Here is a 17,291-nt window from a genome sequence, read left to right on the forward strand (position 1 = left end):
CAGACTCCTGGCTGAGCAGGGAGCGTGATGCAGACCCTGATCCCAGGACCACAGGATCATGACCTGAGCCCAAGGCAGACACTTAACTGACTGAGCCACCTGGACCCCCCCAATGGCAATTCACTTTAATGCTGCTTCCTCCTTATTCCTCCATCTGGCTTAGATTATTTCACCTTTAGACAGACAGGGCACTTTTCAAAGCAGAAAGACAGTTCCTTGAATACTATTGTTCCCAAGGTCTACTAGCAAAGATTGTGACCTAATTCTTTTTCCTTTTGTATTCTTTTGGGTTTCCTTTGTATTCTTTTTCTAATTTCTTGAAATAAATGCTACTAATGTCATTGATGTGTTAACTTCTCATTATGACTGTGGATCTGTTTATCCTTTTGGGTCTATTAATTTTTGTGGCTATGTTATGGAATCTATACACATTTAGAAATGTTACCTTTCTGGAACTTGAACTTTTTATTACAAGACGTTTTCTTCATATCCAATAAATAATACCTCTTGCTCTGAATCTACCACTATTAACAAAATCAATGTAGTTATATCATCTTTCTTTCTGGCTGATGTTTGTGTATCTTCTTCCCTCATTTATTTGCAATCCTTCTGCCTGTAAAAGAATCCTAAATATTCTGCCTCCTATTAGCAGCATTTAGTAAGGTTGCAGAATTTCATTTAGTTTAATAATCTGCTTACTTCTTTTAAAGTAGTCTTTAACATTTCACATAACAATCAATACACGGAAGTTTAAATTTATTATCTTATGGTTTTTTCTATATGTCCCATCTCTTCTCTGTACTTTTTTATCCTTTCTTGACTTCCTTGTTTATTTTCAAAATTATTCCATTTTCTCCCTCTATTATCCTGTTTATTGCACTTTCTTTTACCATTCTTTTAGTGATTACCCTGAAATTATAAACTGCATCCTTATTTTATCAGTCTAATAAACTAAATTAGTACTTTTACCTTTTCCTACATGATGCTAGGGCCTTAGAACATTTTTTTAAATGATCTTATTTATTTATTTGATAGAACAAGCAGGGGCGGGGGGCAGAGAGAGAAGGAGAAGCAGGAGCAGGAAGCCTCTTGCAGGGTTCGATCCCAGAATCCTGGGATCATGGCCTAAATTGAAGGCAGACACTTAACTAACTAAGCCACTCAGGTGCCCCTCCATTTACTCCCATCCACTTTACATGCAACTGTCATGTGTTTTGATTAACTATATCTTAGGCCATGTAAGACATTATCATTATTATTCTACACTTGCGTATTTATTTTCTCTATTGTTCTTCATCCCTACCTGATTCTCCAAATTTTCATCTAGAACATTTTCTTTCTAACTGAAAAACACTCTTCATTATTTCTTTAAGGTTAGAGACCACTGGTGATGGATTCTCTCAATTCTTGTCTAAAAATGTATTAATCATTTCTATTACTTTTATGCTCACCTCCTAATATGACTAGTTATTCTGACTGAGTGCCAGATACTGTTTATGAAATATGAGGCAACTAATTTGATGCCTAGGATAATGTCATTTTTCTCCAGATAATTTACTTTTGCTTTTGGTAAGCAACTAGAGGCACCAGTAAATCCAGACCATCTTAATGGATCAGGAAGTCAGGCTCCAGCTACAACAGTCTGTAACTTATTATTCTTACTACTTGTGGGATGTGATCCTTCAAGTGTGATGGACCTTAAATTCCCAATTTTTATCATTCTACCCCCAAAAGTCCATCAAAACACTATTAAATTTCTTAGCCTATTAGCCTCCTCTTCCAAAATAAACAAGTGCCACTAGAGGAAAAATGGCTGAAATGCTACACTCCTCTCTCTGGGTTTCATTCCTCTCTCAGATCTTGGTTCTATAATTCCTTATTGTTTTATCAGCAACCTCGTTTATGTTTTAAATTGTTATCCGTAGGAGGGTTGGTCCAAATTATCGAGTCTTATCCATCACATATCTGCTGCTATACCTAACAGAGTCCCCTGCACACCTGGATGGAAGGCTCTGGGTACATCAGGTTGCCCTCTAGGAACCCCTTCAACAGATCAACCAGCTCAGTTTTTTATACTAATCAAAAAAATCAATGGTGACTGAAAAAGGCAACAGCGAGTCTTTACGGTTTTTGAACAAAAAAAATGCCCATCAAATTAGTGTTTTTAGAAGTTTATTCACCCAAAAACAAATAAGAGAGGAAAAACAAATCAATTAGGAGAATACTGGAGACACACGCGAATGACATGGAGAAGGAAAGGGGAGAGGCGAGTGAAAGGACAGTGTTCTACCAACCTTGACAATCACCTGGAAACAAGAGGTCAGGGAGAAAAAAGGAGTCGAAGATGAACATGAATCTCAGGCCTGAGTGTGAAAATTAATTGAGTGAAGAGGAATTCACAAGAAGAGGCATCCACAAGAATAAATCCAACTTGAAATGTTCAGCATACATTTAGAGACTCCAGTCTGAGCCCTCAACCAAAAGTATGGTGATTGCTAAATATTTTAACAAAATTTTCTAAAACTTACAGAATATTATTCACTAAACTAGGACACTTGTCATCTATTTGCAGTCATTGGTATATTTAAAAAAATTTTTTAAAAATCATGACTCGCAAGTCACACCTGAGGTTTTGGAGACATGGAAAAGGAAAATATATTAAGAGAGACTTTATCACATTTAAAGAAGAGAGGAGTTAAGTGCAAAAGTCAGGGGCAGGGGAGAATGGCTTTTAAAAAACTAAGGCAAAATACACTGTCACAGTTCAAACAACCTAGTAGTAGACAGAAAAGCAGAAACTTACATGCAGTGTAATATAATAGCAAGCACAATAAGTGGGGTTAGCCAGTTAAGTGATTTTAGTAACTTAATAAACTTAACAAAAAATGCTTTTTAAAGTTACTGAAGTGAGGGGTGCCTGGGGGGCTCAGCTGGCTGAGCATCTGCCTTTAGCTCAGATCATGATCCCAGGTTCCAGGATGGGCCCCACATCAGGATCAGGCTCCAAGCAGGGAGCTTGCTTCTCCCTCTGCCCCTCCCCCTGCTCATGCTCTCTCTCTCTCTCTCTCACTCTCATATAAATAAAATCTTTAAAAACAAATAAATAAATAAATAAATTTACTATGTACTGGAAAAGTCACTGTTTCTTTTAAGAAAGAAACAAATTTTTAAGAGGTAGCACATGAGATTATACCCTTCCTTAAGGATATTTAGGTTTACACAAATTAAAACCTTCTGAAATCTCTGAAAATAGTATTCTCTAGTTTTTAAGTCAATAGCTGGAGAACATGGAACGTTACTTCATATACTGTTCAGTCTCCCCATGAGAATATGACTTTTGATGGAGATGAATAAATTACTCTGACACGTAAACTATACAAACCATCAACTATTTTAAGATACCCTTGAAAGATAAAGGCCCACACCCTGAAGGTCCAGCTTATTGATTTATCAACCCTGGCACTACATTTCTGATTATCTGCCAAATGTAACTCATCCATTTAGCTCATAATAACAATATTTCATTTCTAAAATCAGAGTGATAAACAAAACCATTCCAACCGAATACAACTTTTCTGGCTCCTGGATCCTGTTCTATTTCACGGGAAAAGCACCCTTAAGGTCTCAATAAAGAACATTATGCTACATATCTGTGATACTGAATAAATTAATAAACCAAATTAACTAAACTCTAAATGAATTAATAAAATGCCTAAACATCTAGAGAACATAAAGATTAGTGATCATATGAAATTATTTATGCTATTCTTTCCATGGTAGAGGTCAATTCTGGTTGCTGAGCAATCACTCACCAATCATTTGCTGAGTTGTGATTGTGCCAGACATGAAGGATAAAATGACACATGACAGAACCCCTGCCCTCAAATGAGAACCTGTGGGGCAGCCAGACATGACTCAGAAATAACTCAGCACAATCACTGCTGATAGGGTTGTTACTGACAAGATGCTAGGAGTCCACTGTAGAAGAAATGACAGTGGCCTATTCTGTTCTGAGGGGAGCATGAAGACTCCAGAACATTCCACACAGGTGGACACTAATGAGTTTACACCTGGAAAAAACAACAAAGCAGCACTGGCTAAGCAGGAGATAGGACACAGGTTATCTTAGAACACTACTTAGAGCAACCAGGTACTTCAGTAAAGCCATTTCATTTTGACGCTGAGAAAATTTACAATTTGTTATTATCATGTTTAATCAAAAGGAACACAGCAGCTGCATGGCAGAATTGAGACTGAAACCAAGGTCCCCATGTTTTCATTCACTTCACCGTGCCATTTAATAATGGTTAGACTTTATAATCTTACAAAAGATATCATTCTGCAGTAAGATTTTTCCTTCAGGCCATACTGCTGAGCTCCAAGTAGAACATGTATTGATTCTAAAAATCAACTAAATTCCCTGGCTTTACATCATATATTACATTTATCAGGATGGTTTCCAAAATGCTAACACAAAGGAGATAGCACTCTTATGTTTTAGTTTTTAATCAAAATTCTTATTATATAATGCAAAAATTATTTACTCTTGTAATATGCTTTATTAGCAAAAGTGGGGGAAAACACATTTCACTGATATACGTGTAAATGGTTAGAGTGCAACTCTGGTACAACTTTCATGAACTAAAATATGTTCACATATAGTGAACGCTGCAGCACTGATAGTAACAGCCAAAGACTGGAAGCAATGCAAAAGCTCCTCAGTCCAACAACAGCTAAATAAATGAAGGTGCATCAATAAAGGTATAATGAACATTCAGACATTCATGATAAAGAATGAATACTCACAGGGACCATTCTCCAAAACCTCAGAAACTCACTCTCTGAACCTCAGTGATTTCAAAGTACTGGCACCCCAGAGAGCCCAGCTGGGTAAGTAACAAGTTTACCTTCATTACTGACAATTGGTCAAACAAACACATGGCAAAAATGTAGCCAAGTGTGGCTTCGTCGGTTAAGCCTCTGCCTTTGGCTCAGGTCATGATCTCAGGGTCCTGGGATGGAGCCCCACGTCAGGCTCCCTGCTCAGCAGGTAATTTGCTTCTCCCTCTCCCTCTGCTCCTTCCCCTGCTTATGCTCTCTCTCTCTCTCTCAAATAAAATCTTTTTTAAAAATAATATTTAAAAAAAGAAAAAGAAAGAGAGGGCGCCTGGGTGGCTTAGTGGGTTCAGCCTCTGCCTTCAGCTCAGGTCGTGATCTCGGGGTCCTGGGATCGAGTCCTGTGTCGGGCTCTCTGCTCAGTGGAGAGCCTGCTTCCCCCTCTCTCTCTGCCCGCCTCTCTGCCTACTTGTGATTTCTCTCTGTGTGTCAAATAAATAAAATCTTAAAAAAAAAAAAGAAAGGAAGAAAAAGAAAAATCCACTCAAGCAAAACTCCAAGATGACAAATGAATTCAGCGAATCACAATTCTATTGATTAGATAGATCTAACTTCACGTATAGATCTATTTATGATCTATACGTGAAGTTAGAGCCCAAGTATAATACAATATCTGACTCACATTTCATAGATATAAATAAGGCAAGTCACATACTTTGTCTTGCATTCTGTCTTAGAAGATTATTTAGTATTATTTCAGTAATAGCAAACCAGTGTTATGAAAACAATCCTTTTTGAGGATACTGAGTTCTTTGCTTATCTAATGAAAGCCGTGGTACTCCCTGAACCCCAAAACTTGATATTAAAAAGCAGGATCACATTCAGAGTTCTACTAGAAAAACTTTATTCAAACAAGCAGTAAATTATTTATTGGTAAATATTTGATATACATTTCACTCAGCAGGTACTAACAACACAATAACAAAGAAGGCACACATGTTCCTCTGCCCTCTCAGAATATAGGGGACAGAGGGAGGGACAGACACAGCTAAACAAGAAATACACAGATGAACTACAATAATATGCTACGTATTACAGAAGCACAGATGAGGGGTTTCCAAATCTAGGCTTGGGAGAACAAGGTATCAGAGAATGTTTTCCAAAACAAATGATGTCCAACCTGCAGCCAAAATGGTATGTTCACACTGACCAAAAAAATAAGAAGGCAGAGAAAAACAAAGTGTTCCAGGCAGTCAAGTTAACATGGCAAAAACCAAGAAGTGAAAGAGTACATAAACTGTTCAAGGAAGTGAAAAAGTTCAGTATGCAGGAGCAGAGACGTAATGCATCAGGCCACAGAAATAAGAAGGAATCAGATAATGAAAGGCTTCCTAAATCATATTAAAAAGTTGAAACTTCGATCTAACAGAAAAATGATCATCAAATTTGTGCTTTAGAAACAGCCACTCTGACAGAAATTAAGAACAAGTAAGAGATGTGAAGATTACAGGCAGAGCCAGCTAAGATGAGCATTTCGGCACAACACTGAAACGATGGATGGTAGCGGCAAGTGAACAGAGATGGACAAGAGCCAAGAGAGAAACAGGGAGTAAACAAGGTTTGGTAATCAACTGGATGAGAGAAAAAAGGGCAAGGGTAGAGTCAAGAATCAGTAAGCAAGAAAATCAAAAGCTGGAATGCATGGATCCTGGGTTTCATCTACAAGCTTAGATACAATGCCTAGGTGCTAAATATATTTGTTACATGAGTAAAGATTTCATATTTAGTGCCAAAAAGATTAAGAAAACAGTTTATACTCTTACAGCAGGAAAAGTATATATTTGGCTATGATAAACATAGCTTTCACTATAATTTAAAAAAAAAAAAAAGGCTACTTTAGTGCAACAACTGTTTGGGGTAAACAAGACCAAGATACCTCAGACCACAAGGTAAGGGAGGAACATCATTCAAGGCCAAAGCCCGCCCCAGCAGTTGCTGGAAACTGCGGATGCTACAGAATTGCAAGAGCCCTTTCTAGGTGTGGTACGTACTGTGCTCATCCACTGCTGAGTGACTTTTCTACACATCATGGTACTTCTACGTCAGAACTAAAATACCATCTGGCCCTGGCATAAAGATAGTCCCTGACCTTCAAGCACTGGAAACTTCACCAAGGCAGGAAGGGGTACGGATCAGAAGCCAAATGCTTCCTTAAACAGAGTACTTCTACTACTTGCTCCCACCCAGATTTCACAGCTGGGATGATGTTCCTCTCTAGAGGTTTATCAACAAAATGCTGACATCAGTTGTTTTTATATTAGCAAACATCAGAAACTAGCAGGCAAACACCACTCTTCAAAGAGAATACCAAAAAAAGTTACAGTAAAACATTAAAATATACATACATTTATATTACAAAAGCCATCAAATACTGAAGTTAGCAGAAATAAAGTTTTAAATAAAAGAGACGTTGACATAACAAACCATAAGACTCTGAATCTCATAAAACAAACAGGGTTGCTGGGGGGAGGGAGTTGGGAGAGGGGGGTGGGATTATGGACATTGGGGAGGGTATTTGCTATGGTGAGTGCTGCGAACTGTGTAAACCTGGCGATTCACAGACCTGTGCCCCTGGGGCTAATAATATATTGTATGTTTATTAAAAAAATTAAAAATTAAAATGCAAAAAAAAAAAAGAAACGTTGACATGTAATAACTGGAATCAGTTAAAGTCTGAAGTATATTCAATCTAAAAAGTTCTACAATTTATATCTAATTTTCCAACAATTTATTTTAAAGGTTAGATAATTTGGTCAATATTCATCTAGGAAATATTTATAAACTTATACAATTATCAAATTAATAAGCCTCCGAATATGTATTATATATACTAATTCCAACCAGTCCAAAAATCCCACGGAAGCAAAAATCGGTTCTTTACCTGCAGCTCCTTTGAGACTCGCTCTAGGTGATTAGTTATCTTTTTAATCAGATCACTGTACATCTGTTCTGAGTGCTGCTGGCAGACACACTTATACACACAACTGTGGGGGAAAACCAAAACAGAAAAACCAAGTTAACAATGAAGTACTTTATTCAACCTAAGAGGAATGCATACTTTGGATACACAGTCACCAGTTAAATAATTAATTCAGTCACCTAATAATTAATTCAGACCAATAATTAATTGGTCACCTAAAAAAAGTGACCAATCGTGCTCGCTTCGGCAGCACATATATTAAAAAAAGTGACCAATCACAACTTTTTTTTAAATACAATTTTTTTTTTTAATCTTTGAAGAGAGAGACACACACATGGAGAGAGAAAGTGCATACACTCGAACAGGGGAGGAGCAGAGGGACAGGATCTCAAGCAGACTCTGAACTGAGCAAGGAGCCCAACCCAGGGCTCCATCTCAAACCCCTGAGATCATGATCTGAACGGAAATTAAGAGTCAGACACTTAACCAACTGAGCCACTCAGACACCCCGACCAATCATCACTTTGAAGAAGACATTTACCTTGCCCCAATCAGTGTTCAGATGAAAGAGATACTACCACCAGCAGTAAATCCTTCTGAGTACTGCATTACACATTTTGTCAGTACTAGATAACCTAGTATTGGGTGATAATCTGAAAACCTAACTACGATAACTACTCACAAACCAGCTTCTCTCTCATTCTCTCATTTCAGTGAATGTCAAAATACGAGAGAGTGAAAATTAGTACCAAGTTTCTAACTCACAAAAAGTAACGTGCATCACTTGTGTAGAACAGCACAACTGTCACCTCCTCCTGTGACTAGGCTGATCTCCTGGTCCCATCCCAGGCCCTCACTAATTGCTGCTTCCACTTATCAGGAACTGGCCAACAAAATAACCAAAAATAGTTAGGACTGTATATCAATAAACATCAACAGATTAAACTAGGGTCTCCATGTGAGACAAAAAGTATTTCTGCACCAGATACTTGTCATTCTCATCTTATTCGTAGACCTCCAGAGTTTCTTCATTATGTATTGTGGGGGTAGCAGGCTAAGATGGGAAGAAGTTTAAGAGAGTTCGGCTTAACTCTACCTTGATTTGAAAGCCAATTCTGATGCAGAAAGTATAATTCAAACTCCAACCTCCAAGTGTGGAATATACAATTAACATAGAGAGCCTCCTCACCTGATATTACATGTGTACATACACTGTCATATTCCAAGGTGTCATGGACCTTAATATACCCTCTCAAACCAAGGCAAATGAAATCTTGACTTACCTGTATATCTGTTCATAGGATATGGGGATATAGTCACCAGGACTCTGGGTTAAAAGCTGATCTATGGCACCATCCAATTTTGGCCAGTATGTGCTCTTATAATCTTCAATAGTTATAACATTCATTACTAAAAGTAAAAAGTAAAATAAAGATTACTATATACCACATGTAAAGTAAACACAAATCACAGCAATTTTGTGCTCTCAGATTCCTTTCATTTGCTCATTTCAAAAAAAAAAAATAAAAAACAAAGAAAACACCAATCTTGTCAGGGATTTTTAAAGCAGCCATTAATTATGATGTAAAAAGGAATGACCATGAGTCTGTCCTTAAAAATAAAAAAATAAAAACAAAACAAGCAACCATCATTGGCTTCCTTTTCCAATTATCTATTAACAGTGGGGCATTCTCCAATACACACTCACTCTTGGCTATACACTGACAATGAGATGACAAGATGGCCTATCCATGAACCACAATAAAATTCTATGAAATTATAAACCCCAACAATCAACCTTTTGAGACACCCCTGAGGAAACCTAACTAACAACAGGACTATGAGGATTAAAGTCCAAACGTTACCTCAACAAAAGAGGTTGCTAGAAACTTGCAGGGATCTTTGGCACCACCAGCACTTCCACAGCTCTGACTCAGATTCTACCTATCTTACACTTGATAAGCCCAACAGAAAAACGTCAATGACTTGGGAGACCTACAATGAGGCTTACCTCAATCCTACTGTCTGGCTCTTAGTCCTTCACCAAAGGTCATAAAGCTTTTATAATAGCTGGTCCTAACAACTCTGAAATCCAGACCAACAGCTGCTTCGCAACAATGAAATGCTAGTGTGAAAAAAAAGAGCGACTACCCACCTGCCCTGGAGCAAAGAGCTATCCCAAAGCCAAAAATACCCTGTGTATTTTTTTTTAAGATTCTATTTTTATTTATTTGAGAGGCACAGGAGGGACAAGCCCTAGAAATGGGGCTTGATCTCACAACCCCAGTATCATGACCCAAGGTGACATCAAGAGTCAGAGGATTCATCTACTGAGTCGCCCAGGTGCCCAAATACCATGTGTCTTTGAAACTCCACTATCTCAGGAGATAGGAGCTAACAATACTCAGTCAGGTATTTTATTATGTCTTTTACCAGAAACTGGCAAGCAAAGAGTTGACTTCCCCAAGAGTACATGGCTAATGACTGCCAGAAGTACCGCATAAAGACTTTATCTAGCACCTTTCTGTATCACATTACTGATTTCTAAATTCAGGTTCAAAATGTTTCTCTTATGAATGTACCACCTCTGTCACTGTTGTTCAGTATTTTCTTTAAATCAATTCATTTTTCTTGCTTAAATTTATTCTCAAGGACACTTAGGGAATGACTACTGATTCACAGAGCATGGAATAATCATAAATGTATTTAGCCAAATGAAAAATAAATCAGACCAAAATGGCTGCATATTAGAAGATTCTCAAAAATTAAAAAAAAAAAAATAAGAATCACTTATATGATGCTAATAAAGTCAAAACTGTAAGAAGGGAAACAGACTGGGGCCTGGAAGGTAGGGAGGGCAGTCTACAAAGGGCAGCATGGGAGAATGAACTCCTGTGTAGAACACCCTAGTGGATACAGCACTCCAGGCATTTGGCAAAACCAACATAACTGTACACCATAAGAATGTGTATTTACTATATGAAATTTTTTTAAAAGATTTTATTTATTTATTTGACAGAGATCATAAGTAGGCAGAGAGGCAGGCGGGGGTAGGGGGGAAGCAGGTACCCTGCTAAGCCAGAAAGCCCAATGCGGGGCTTGGTCCCAGGACCCTGGAGCCAAACGCAGAGGCTTAACCCACTGAGCCACCCAGGCACCTCTACTGTATGAAAATTTAAAAACAAGACAATCAGCAAGCATGTAGTTGTAAAGATGGAATGAAAATCTTGACAAATGAATTCCTGCACTGAAAGGAATAGAGAACAAATACTTTGACTACACATAAGTCTAAAACCAAAAAGAACTGAATACACATATACACACGGACACGCACACGCATAAGGACAGAGATGGCCAGATCACAGAGGACCTCAGTGGCCATTCCTTTACTCTGAGTAAGATGGGGACTGGAGGGTTTTGGGTGAAGTGATGTGGTGATCTGACCTAGCTTTTCTGTGGCTCATCCAACTGCTATGTTAGAAGTGAGCAAAGTCAGGAGGCTGTGAGATGATGGGGGCTGAAGCAGGAGGCAGTGGTGGGGGTGAGAGAGGTCAGATTTCGAATATATTTTAGGGGTTGGGCCAACCAGATCTGCTGATGGTTTGGAGGGAGAAGTGCCAGAAATGTCAAGGACAACTCCAAAGTTTGTGGCCTGAGCATCAAAGGATGGGGCTGCTGTTTACTAGGACGAGGAGGCTGTAAGAGAGGCTTAGAATATTTGAGAATCCAGTGGAAACGGTTGGTGGCCCACCCATTTACTCTGTCCAAAAAGGCCACTGTCAACACCAACCATTATTTGCCTCAGGGTTCTCTCTGGCCGTCAGAGTTGCTCTGATGAAGGAGGAACAGCCTGGAAGTTCTGAATAATCAAGGGGCCTTCAAGTAACAACGAATGAGAATTTGGTATAAATATCCCAGCAGCTCCCTTTGCTCTGGAGTAAGACAAGGCTGAGGCGCAGGTGCTACACGGACTCCCAGAGCTCCCCACGCGTCTGCACTCCCGCTGTCCACAGTGGTGACTTCCTTACTGGCTTCCTTACCTTTTTTGTCTCTTCTCTCCACTGCCCTGCAGGTGCTTCCTAGTATCCCCCCCTTGTGCTTACAACTATTTGTGCTTTAAAAAGGAGGAAGAAAAAGTAATAAAAAATAGAAAAGCAGTGTCATTTTCCACTAAACAAAAGGTGGTACAGAAATAAATACAGTGCTGTTATTTAAATTCTAGCCGTGTCCTCCCGCCTGATAAAAGGTTCTGAAGCTGGCACTTGCTTTCCCTGTGAAAACTGGAGACTGGCCAATGTGGAGAAGTGTTACACACTAGCTCCAAAATACCACCTTTCTGCTTTTTGAAAGACTCAAAGGAAACCAAAAAAGAAAAACTGGAAATAACTAAAAAGAACATCCCTTTTGCGCTATGGAATTCTAGGTTACTGAATCTCCAATCATTCTATCACCTAAGCCATATCACATACCTGCTCTACACCAAAAGTTTAAGTTTAAAGAAGGTAAGTGACATCCTCAGAAAGAAAAGTTCAAGTACAGAAGCCAAGAACGAACATAATCCCATGGGCACCCCGACTGCTGCTTTCAATGAACTCCACCTCTGTTACAGGTGGGGAGCGCTCCCACTTCTCCAGCACAGGCTCTACACCTCAGCAAATTACCAAGTCAAAGATACAAAGGAGGGAAAAGAAGCTAAAATGTAAAGTCGTGCAGCTGTAAGTACAGAACGGAGTCCGCTACAGAAGTGGTCATTGCTGATGCCTCTCAGGTGTCTTTCATGTGGCATGTTTTTGTTTTAATGTTCTGCTTTTACGTATCTTTAAAAAGAGAATTTAAAACCAAAATGAAAAAGCCATGATCACGGAAGATCTTAAAGCCTATTTCCATATCAAAAAAGTCATATCTATTTCCACTCTACATTTCCAAATACAAATACAATAAAAATCTATTTCTACATGTATTTGGCATGAGAAAGAAGCACGTAAGTAACCAATTCAGTTGACCTTAAATGACAACTGTTGTAGTAAACTGAATATTTGTGTCCCTTCCTCCAAAATTCGTATGGTGAAATCTCAACCTCCAGTGTGATGGTGCTGGGTTTGGCCTTTGGGATGTGATTAGGTCATGAGAGTGAGATCCTCATGAAGAGAGTTAGTGCCCCCAGAGAGCTTCCTTGCCCCTTATACCATGTAAAGACACAGTAAGAAGACAGTCTACTATGAACCACGAAGCAGGCCCTTGCCAGACTGAATTTGCCAGCACCTTCGCCTTGACTTCCCAGCCTCCAGAGCTATGTAAAACAAGTTTCTGCTGTTTATAAGCCACTCAGCCTCTGACATGTTGTAACAGCTTGAATGGACTAAGATATTAGCTAATATAACTTTCTTCTAGGAAACCAGCCAATCTTCACCATTGTAGTAAAAGAACAGAATACAGACAAGTATCAGAGGAACTGGAGGTAGTCCGAAGAATGAACAAACATTGGTATATACTCTCAGCCAAAGATCAGGAAGGTTCTTCACACCTGCAGTCATAATCTGCAGGCAACAGTAAAATAACAATCCCATAAACTTTAAGGTATCTTAAAGTTATCTCCCTGCTAATCTCAATCCACCCCTGATTGAAAAATATATACACATATATACAAAGCATGTCTGTGAATTGTGTGGTATGTAGTCCTCAATTTTAAAACTAGATCTTCTTGTTGGAGAAACGCAGTCAATCACTTTTAACTTTGTCCACAAGAAAGTACAAACTGCCAAAAAAAATACAAAGTATGGGAACTAAACAAAAAAGAAATTACCATTAAATTACTAACTCTGGGGAGCACCTGGGTGGCCCAGTCCATTATGCATCTGCCTTCCGCTCAGGTATTAATCCCAGGGTCGTGGGACCAAGCCCCACATAGGGCTCCCCTGCTCAGTAGGGAGTCTGCTTCTCTTTCCCTCTGCCTGCCTTCCCCACCCCTCGTTCTCTCTCTCTCTCTCAAATAAATAAAAGCTTAAAAAATAATACTAAATTCTATCTAGGTTAGATTTTCCAGCTGAAAATAATGCACTTCTTTTCAGAAGTTTAAAGAAGGTGCTATAAAACTCAAAAGCCAACAAGCCTAGGCCAGGAACCCAAATGAGTAAAGCAATGAACACTTCAAAGAACTGAAGCATGCAGTGCTCTCTGGAGACAGTGAAGTTCAAAATATGTAAAAACCCTAGTGCTGGCCACAAGACTTAAAACTAGGAACACATAAGATAACAAGTTCACGCAGTCTAACCCTTACTGAGAGAGTTGTTTAATTGACCTTTCACTAAAATAAACTGAAATAAAAGTCTAAAACACATGGAATAGTTGAAATCTAAGGTTCAAGAAATATTAGCAGGTTACTAATAAATAAGAAACTATTAGAAATATATAACTATACCAGGAGTTAATAATATAGGAGTTAATATGTTCAACTCTCATACTTTTTAATTCAAGTAATTTATCAAAACTTGACATTTATTATTGATCTCCCTCAAATAACACATAAGCCCCCAGAGGAGAAATTTACTACTCGAGTCCCAACTCCGAACAGTGCCTAGCACATGGTAAAGTACTCAATAACATATGTGAAATAAATTAAATTAATGAAAGTCAAAATAAATCCTTACTATAAAAACAGCTGACGGCATACCATTTATTAGTCATTCTGGAATTAAAGCTTAAAGTGTATTTTTTTTTTCACAAAGCCTGAAGTAAGCCAGGCTTTGAAGCTCTACTATTTCCTTTGAATGTCTTTGTTATTTCTTTTTTTATAAGAGGACGATATATTCAGAAATCATATCAGGTATTATTAATCTATACTTAGTCTACTGCAAAGACCTCTCATTACCTTAGATCAGTGGTTCTCAAAGCATCAGGATACCCAGAACAGCATCAGCATCACCTGGAAACTTGTTGTAAATGCCAAATGCCAGGCCCTAACCCAAAACTACTGAATCAGAAACTTGGGGAGGAGCAGGCAGTGATTCACAATACAGCAATCTGTTTACCAAGCCCCTCCAGGGGATTCTTACACCTGCTGAAGTCTGACGGCCACAGGACAGCCAGCATCACAGGTGTGTTCTGTTCTCGACTGCTAGCACATGCTTTGGTCCCGAACAACCTGGGAGAGTCAAATACAGGTGCCAATGCATCAAAGAAAATTTTTAAAGGAACAACTAGGAACTATTTTCATATCAAAGACTCCTTAACATTCTACTCTTCCACATCCCTTTTCTCCCACCAAGAACACCACCTTCAATCAGAATTGACTCCTTAAGAATGCAGCAAAGGCAATTATGAATTAAATGATCAAGCCAAATTTAAGAGGTCAAGTTGTTTCAAAAGCAATGACTTTTTAGATTAACTATAATTAATTACAACCAGATAAGGTGAAAGAGTGTACTAGGAAAAAAAGCTTTAGGTTTTCTATTTAACTCTGGCTGGTCTATGTGATCTCGGAGAGAAAAAAAAATTATGACTTCTTATTGCCACTGTGTGTCCATCCATCAGTAAAAACCTAGGAACCTTGTGCTGTCCAAAATATCACCACCTGGTAGAATGCTCTATTCTCTACAGCACAAGGGGATGACAATGCTTTCAAATAATGGACAGAGAGAAGCTGAAGGCCAAGAACAAAGTCTAGGGGATGGGGGAAGCCTCTGGTGAAGGTGGTGTTCTGTTTCTTTTCTTTAAAAGAAACAGGAGAATCTGAATCAGAACGAGTTAGTATATTCCAGTAAATAAATGGGGTATTAAAAAAAAAATCGAGTTATTTCTCTCAAAAGGAAAATAACTTAATACTGACAAGAGATAGTAATACTTAGTTGTTCCTAAGAGAACGAGTGATTTTAAAAACTGAATCAAATCTTAAAAGAAAGTAAAAAGAAATCACCAAATACCTTAAATATCCTTTTCCTTACTAGGAGGGGAAAAAAAAAAACAAAAACCCCTACTCTTCAGATGTATTTCCATTTGCCAATAGAGGACAGCGGCTAATGTTAAGTCCTAACGAAGTTCATTAATGTTAACGAACATTAACTTAACTTAATGTTAAGTCCTAAAGTAGGCAAAAACCTTTTCAAAGCTGCATGCTTCAGGTATTGGTTTGTTTAGAAAGTTTAGAATTTGTGGTTTAATTCAATTAAATTCAATTAAATGCTATGGACAGTATAAAATGTCTATTTGTGATTGATTATTAAGAAATCATTCCATGGTGGCACCTGGATGGCTCAGTCAGTTGGGAGTCTGCCTTTAGCTCAGGTCACGATCCCAGGGTCCTGGAATCAAGCCCCACATGGTGTAGAGAATGGAGCATTCTACCAGGTGGTAATCTTTTGAACAACACAAGTTTCCTAGATTTTTACTGATGGATGGACACACGGTGGCAACAAGAAGTCTGCTTCTCCCTCCACCCCTCACCCCACTTGTGCTCCCTAACAAAGAAATAAAACCTTAAAATAAAATCATTCCATGTAAAAATGAAGTTACATCCACATAAACAGGTAACACTGATATCTTATTTTTATTTCATATAAGTCCTCATTAACTCATTGTTTAAGGATTCTGTGCTTCCTACCCCATCCTATCCTATTCTCCCCAAAAGGAAAACATTTTAGTCCACAAAAGGCTTGTAACATACTATGTCAAACTATATAACCTGCTTTGTCTTCAAATATCATGTTTCTTTCCTCAAAACACTATAAAAATTATATAGGAAATGCATTTCATTATTGTTTTACTGCTTAAAAATCCACACATTTCTCAATTTCACAAAATGTAATGATACAAACATCCATCACTACTGTCTCAGAAAACCAGCTGCTGGGGCCTACAGCAAGACTGAAGTCTATATACCTTCAGGAGAGCTATTATTCTACAATTACAACATCACACTTGAGACAAAGTGAACATGCTCTGACAGTACATATGAAAAAGTCAAGGGGTTATCATCTATTATAGTTCTAACTCCAACTAATCCAAAATCTAATATTCATATAGAAAGCATCTGCTCAACTGAATACATAGGTGTAAATCATTCTAAGTGTAGGTCTGCTGTAGTTTTAAAAGTCTGTTGTTGATTTCCTACAAGTTAATCTCTCCATGACATTTAAAACCAGGAAAGTTTAACTGAAATAGTAGTACAAGGCAGTGTGTGCTGAGTTGGAAACACCAGTAAGTGAGCTAATCTAGCCCTGCAGGATCAGAGAAGTTCAGGGCTTGAAGACAGGATACAATGAGTGTGGAAGAGAGGCAGAGAATAGGGGTAGGGAGGGGAGAGGTGAAGACTGGCTGAAAATCTGTAGACGAAACAGTAAAAAGAAAAAGGAATCTGTATAGAAACTGAAAGATACAAGGCTGGGACTCTGAGACAAAGATACATAAAGAGGGTAGGGGCACCTGCACAAGCATGTCTGCATGAAGTTCAGGGCCGATGGATTAAGTAAAAGCCAAAAAT

At 38.4% G+C, this 17,291-nt stretch overlaps 1 protein-coding gene across 1 annotated transcript in view; it reads right to left on the bottom strand.

Annotated features, from left to right (window-relative positions):
* Positions 1-17,291, bottom strand: part of CACUL1 (CDK2 associated cullin domain 1) — a 70,017-nt gene that overhangs the window by 36,984 nt on the left and 15,742 nt on the right. The window contains exons 2-3 of the mRNA XM_082720268.1: positions 9,100-9,226; positions 7,778-7,880 (exon numbers count right to left, since the gene is read on the bottom strand). Coding sequence (XP_082576394.1) covers positions 7,778-7,880; positions 9,100-9,226 — 230 coding nt within the window. The remainder of the gene's footprint in view (positions 1-7,777; positions 7,881-9,099; positions 9,227-17,291) is intronic.

The sequence above is a fragment of the Mustela nivalis genome (genome assembly GCF_964662115.1).
Source record: "Mustela nivalis genome assembly, chromosome: 2".
Taxonomy (NCBI): Eukaryota; Metazoa; Chordata; class Mammalia; order Carnivora; family Mustelidae; genus Mustela; species Mustela nivalis.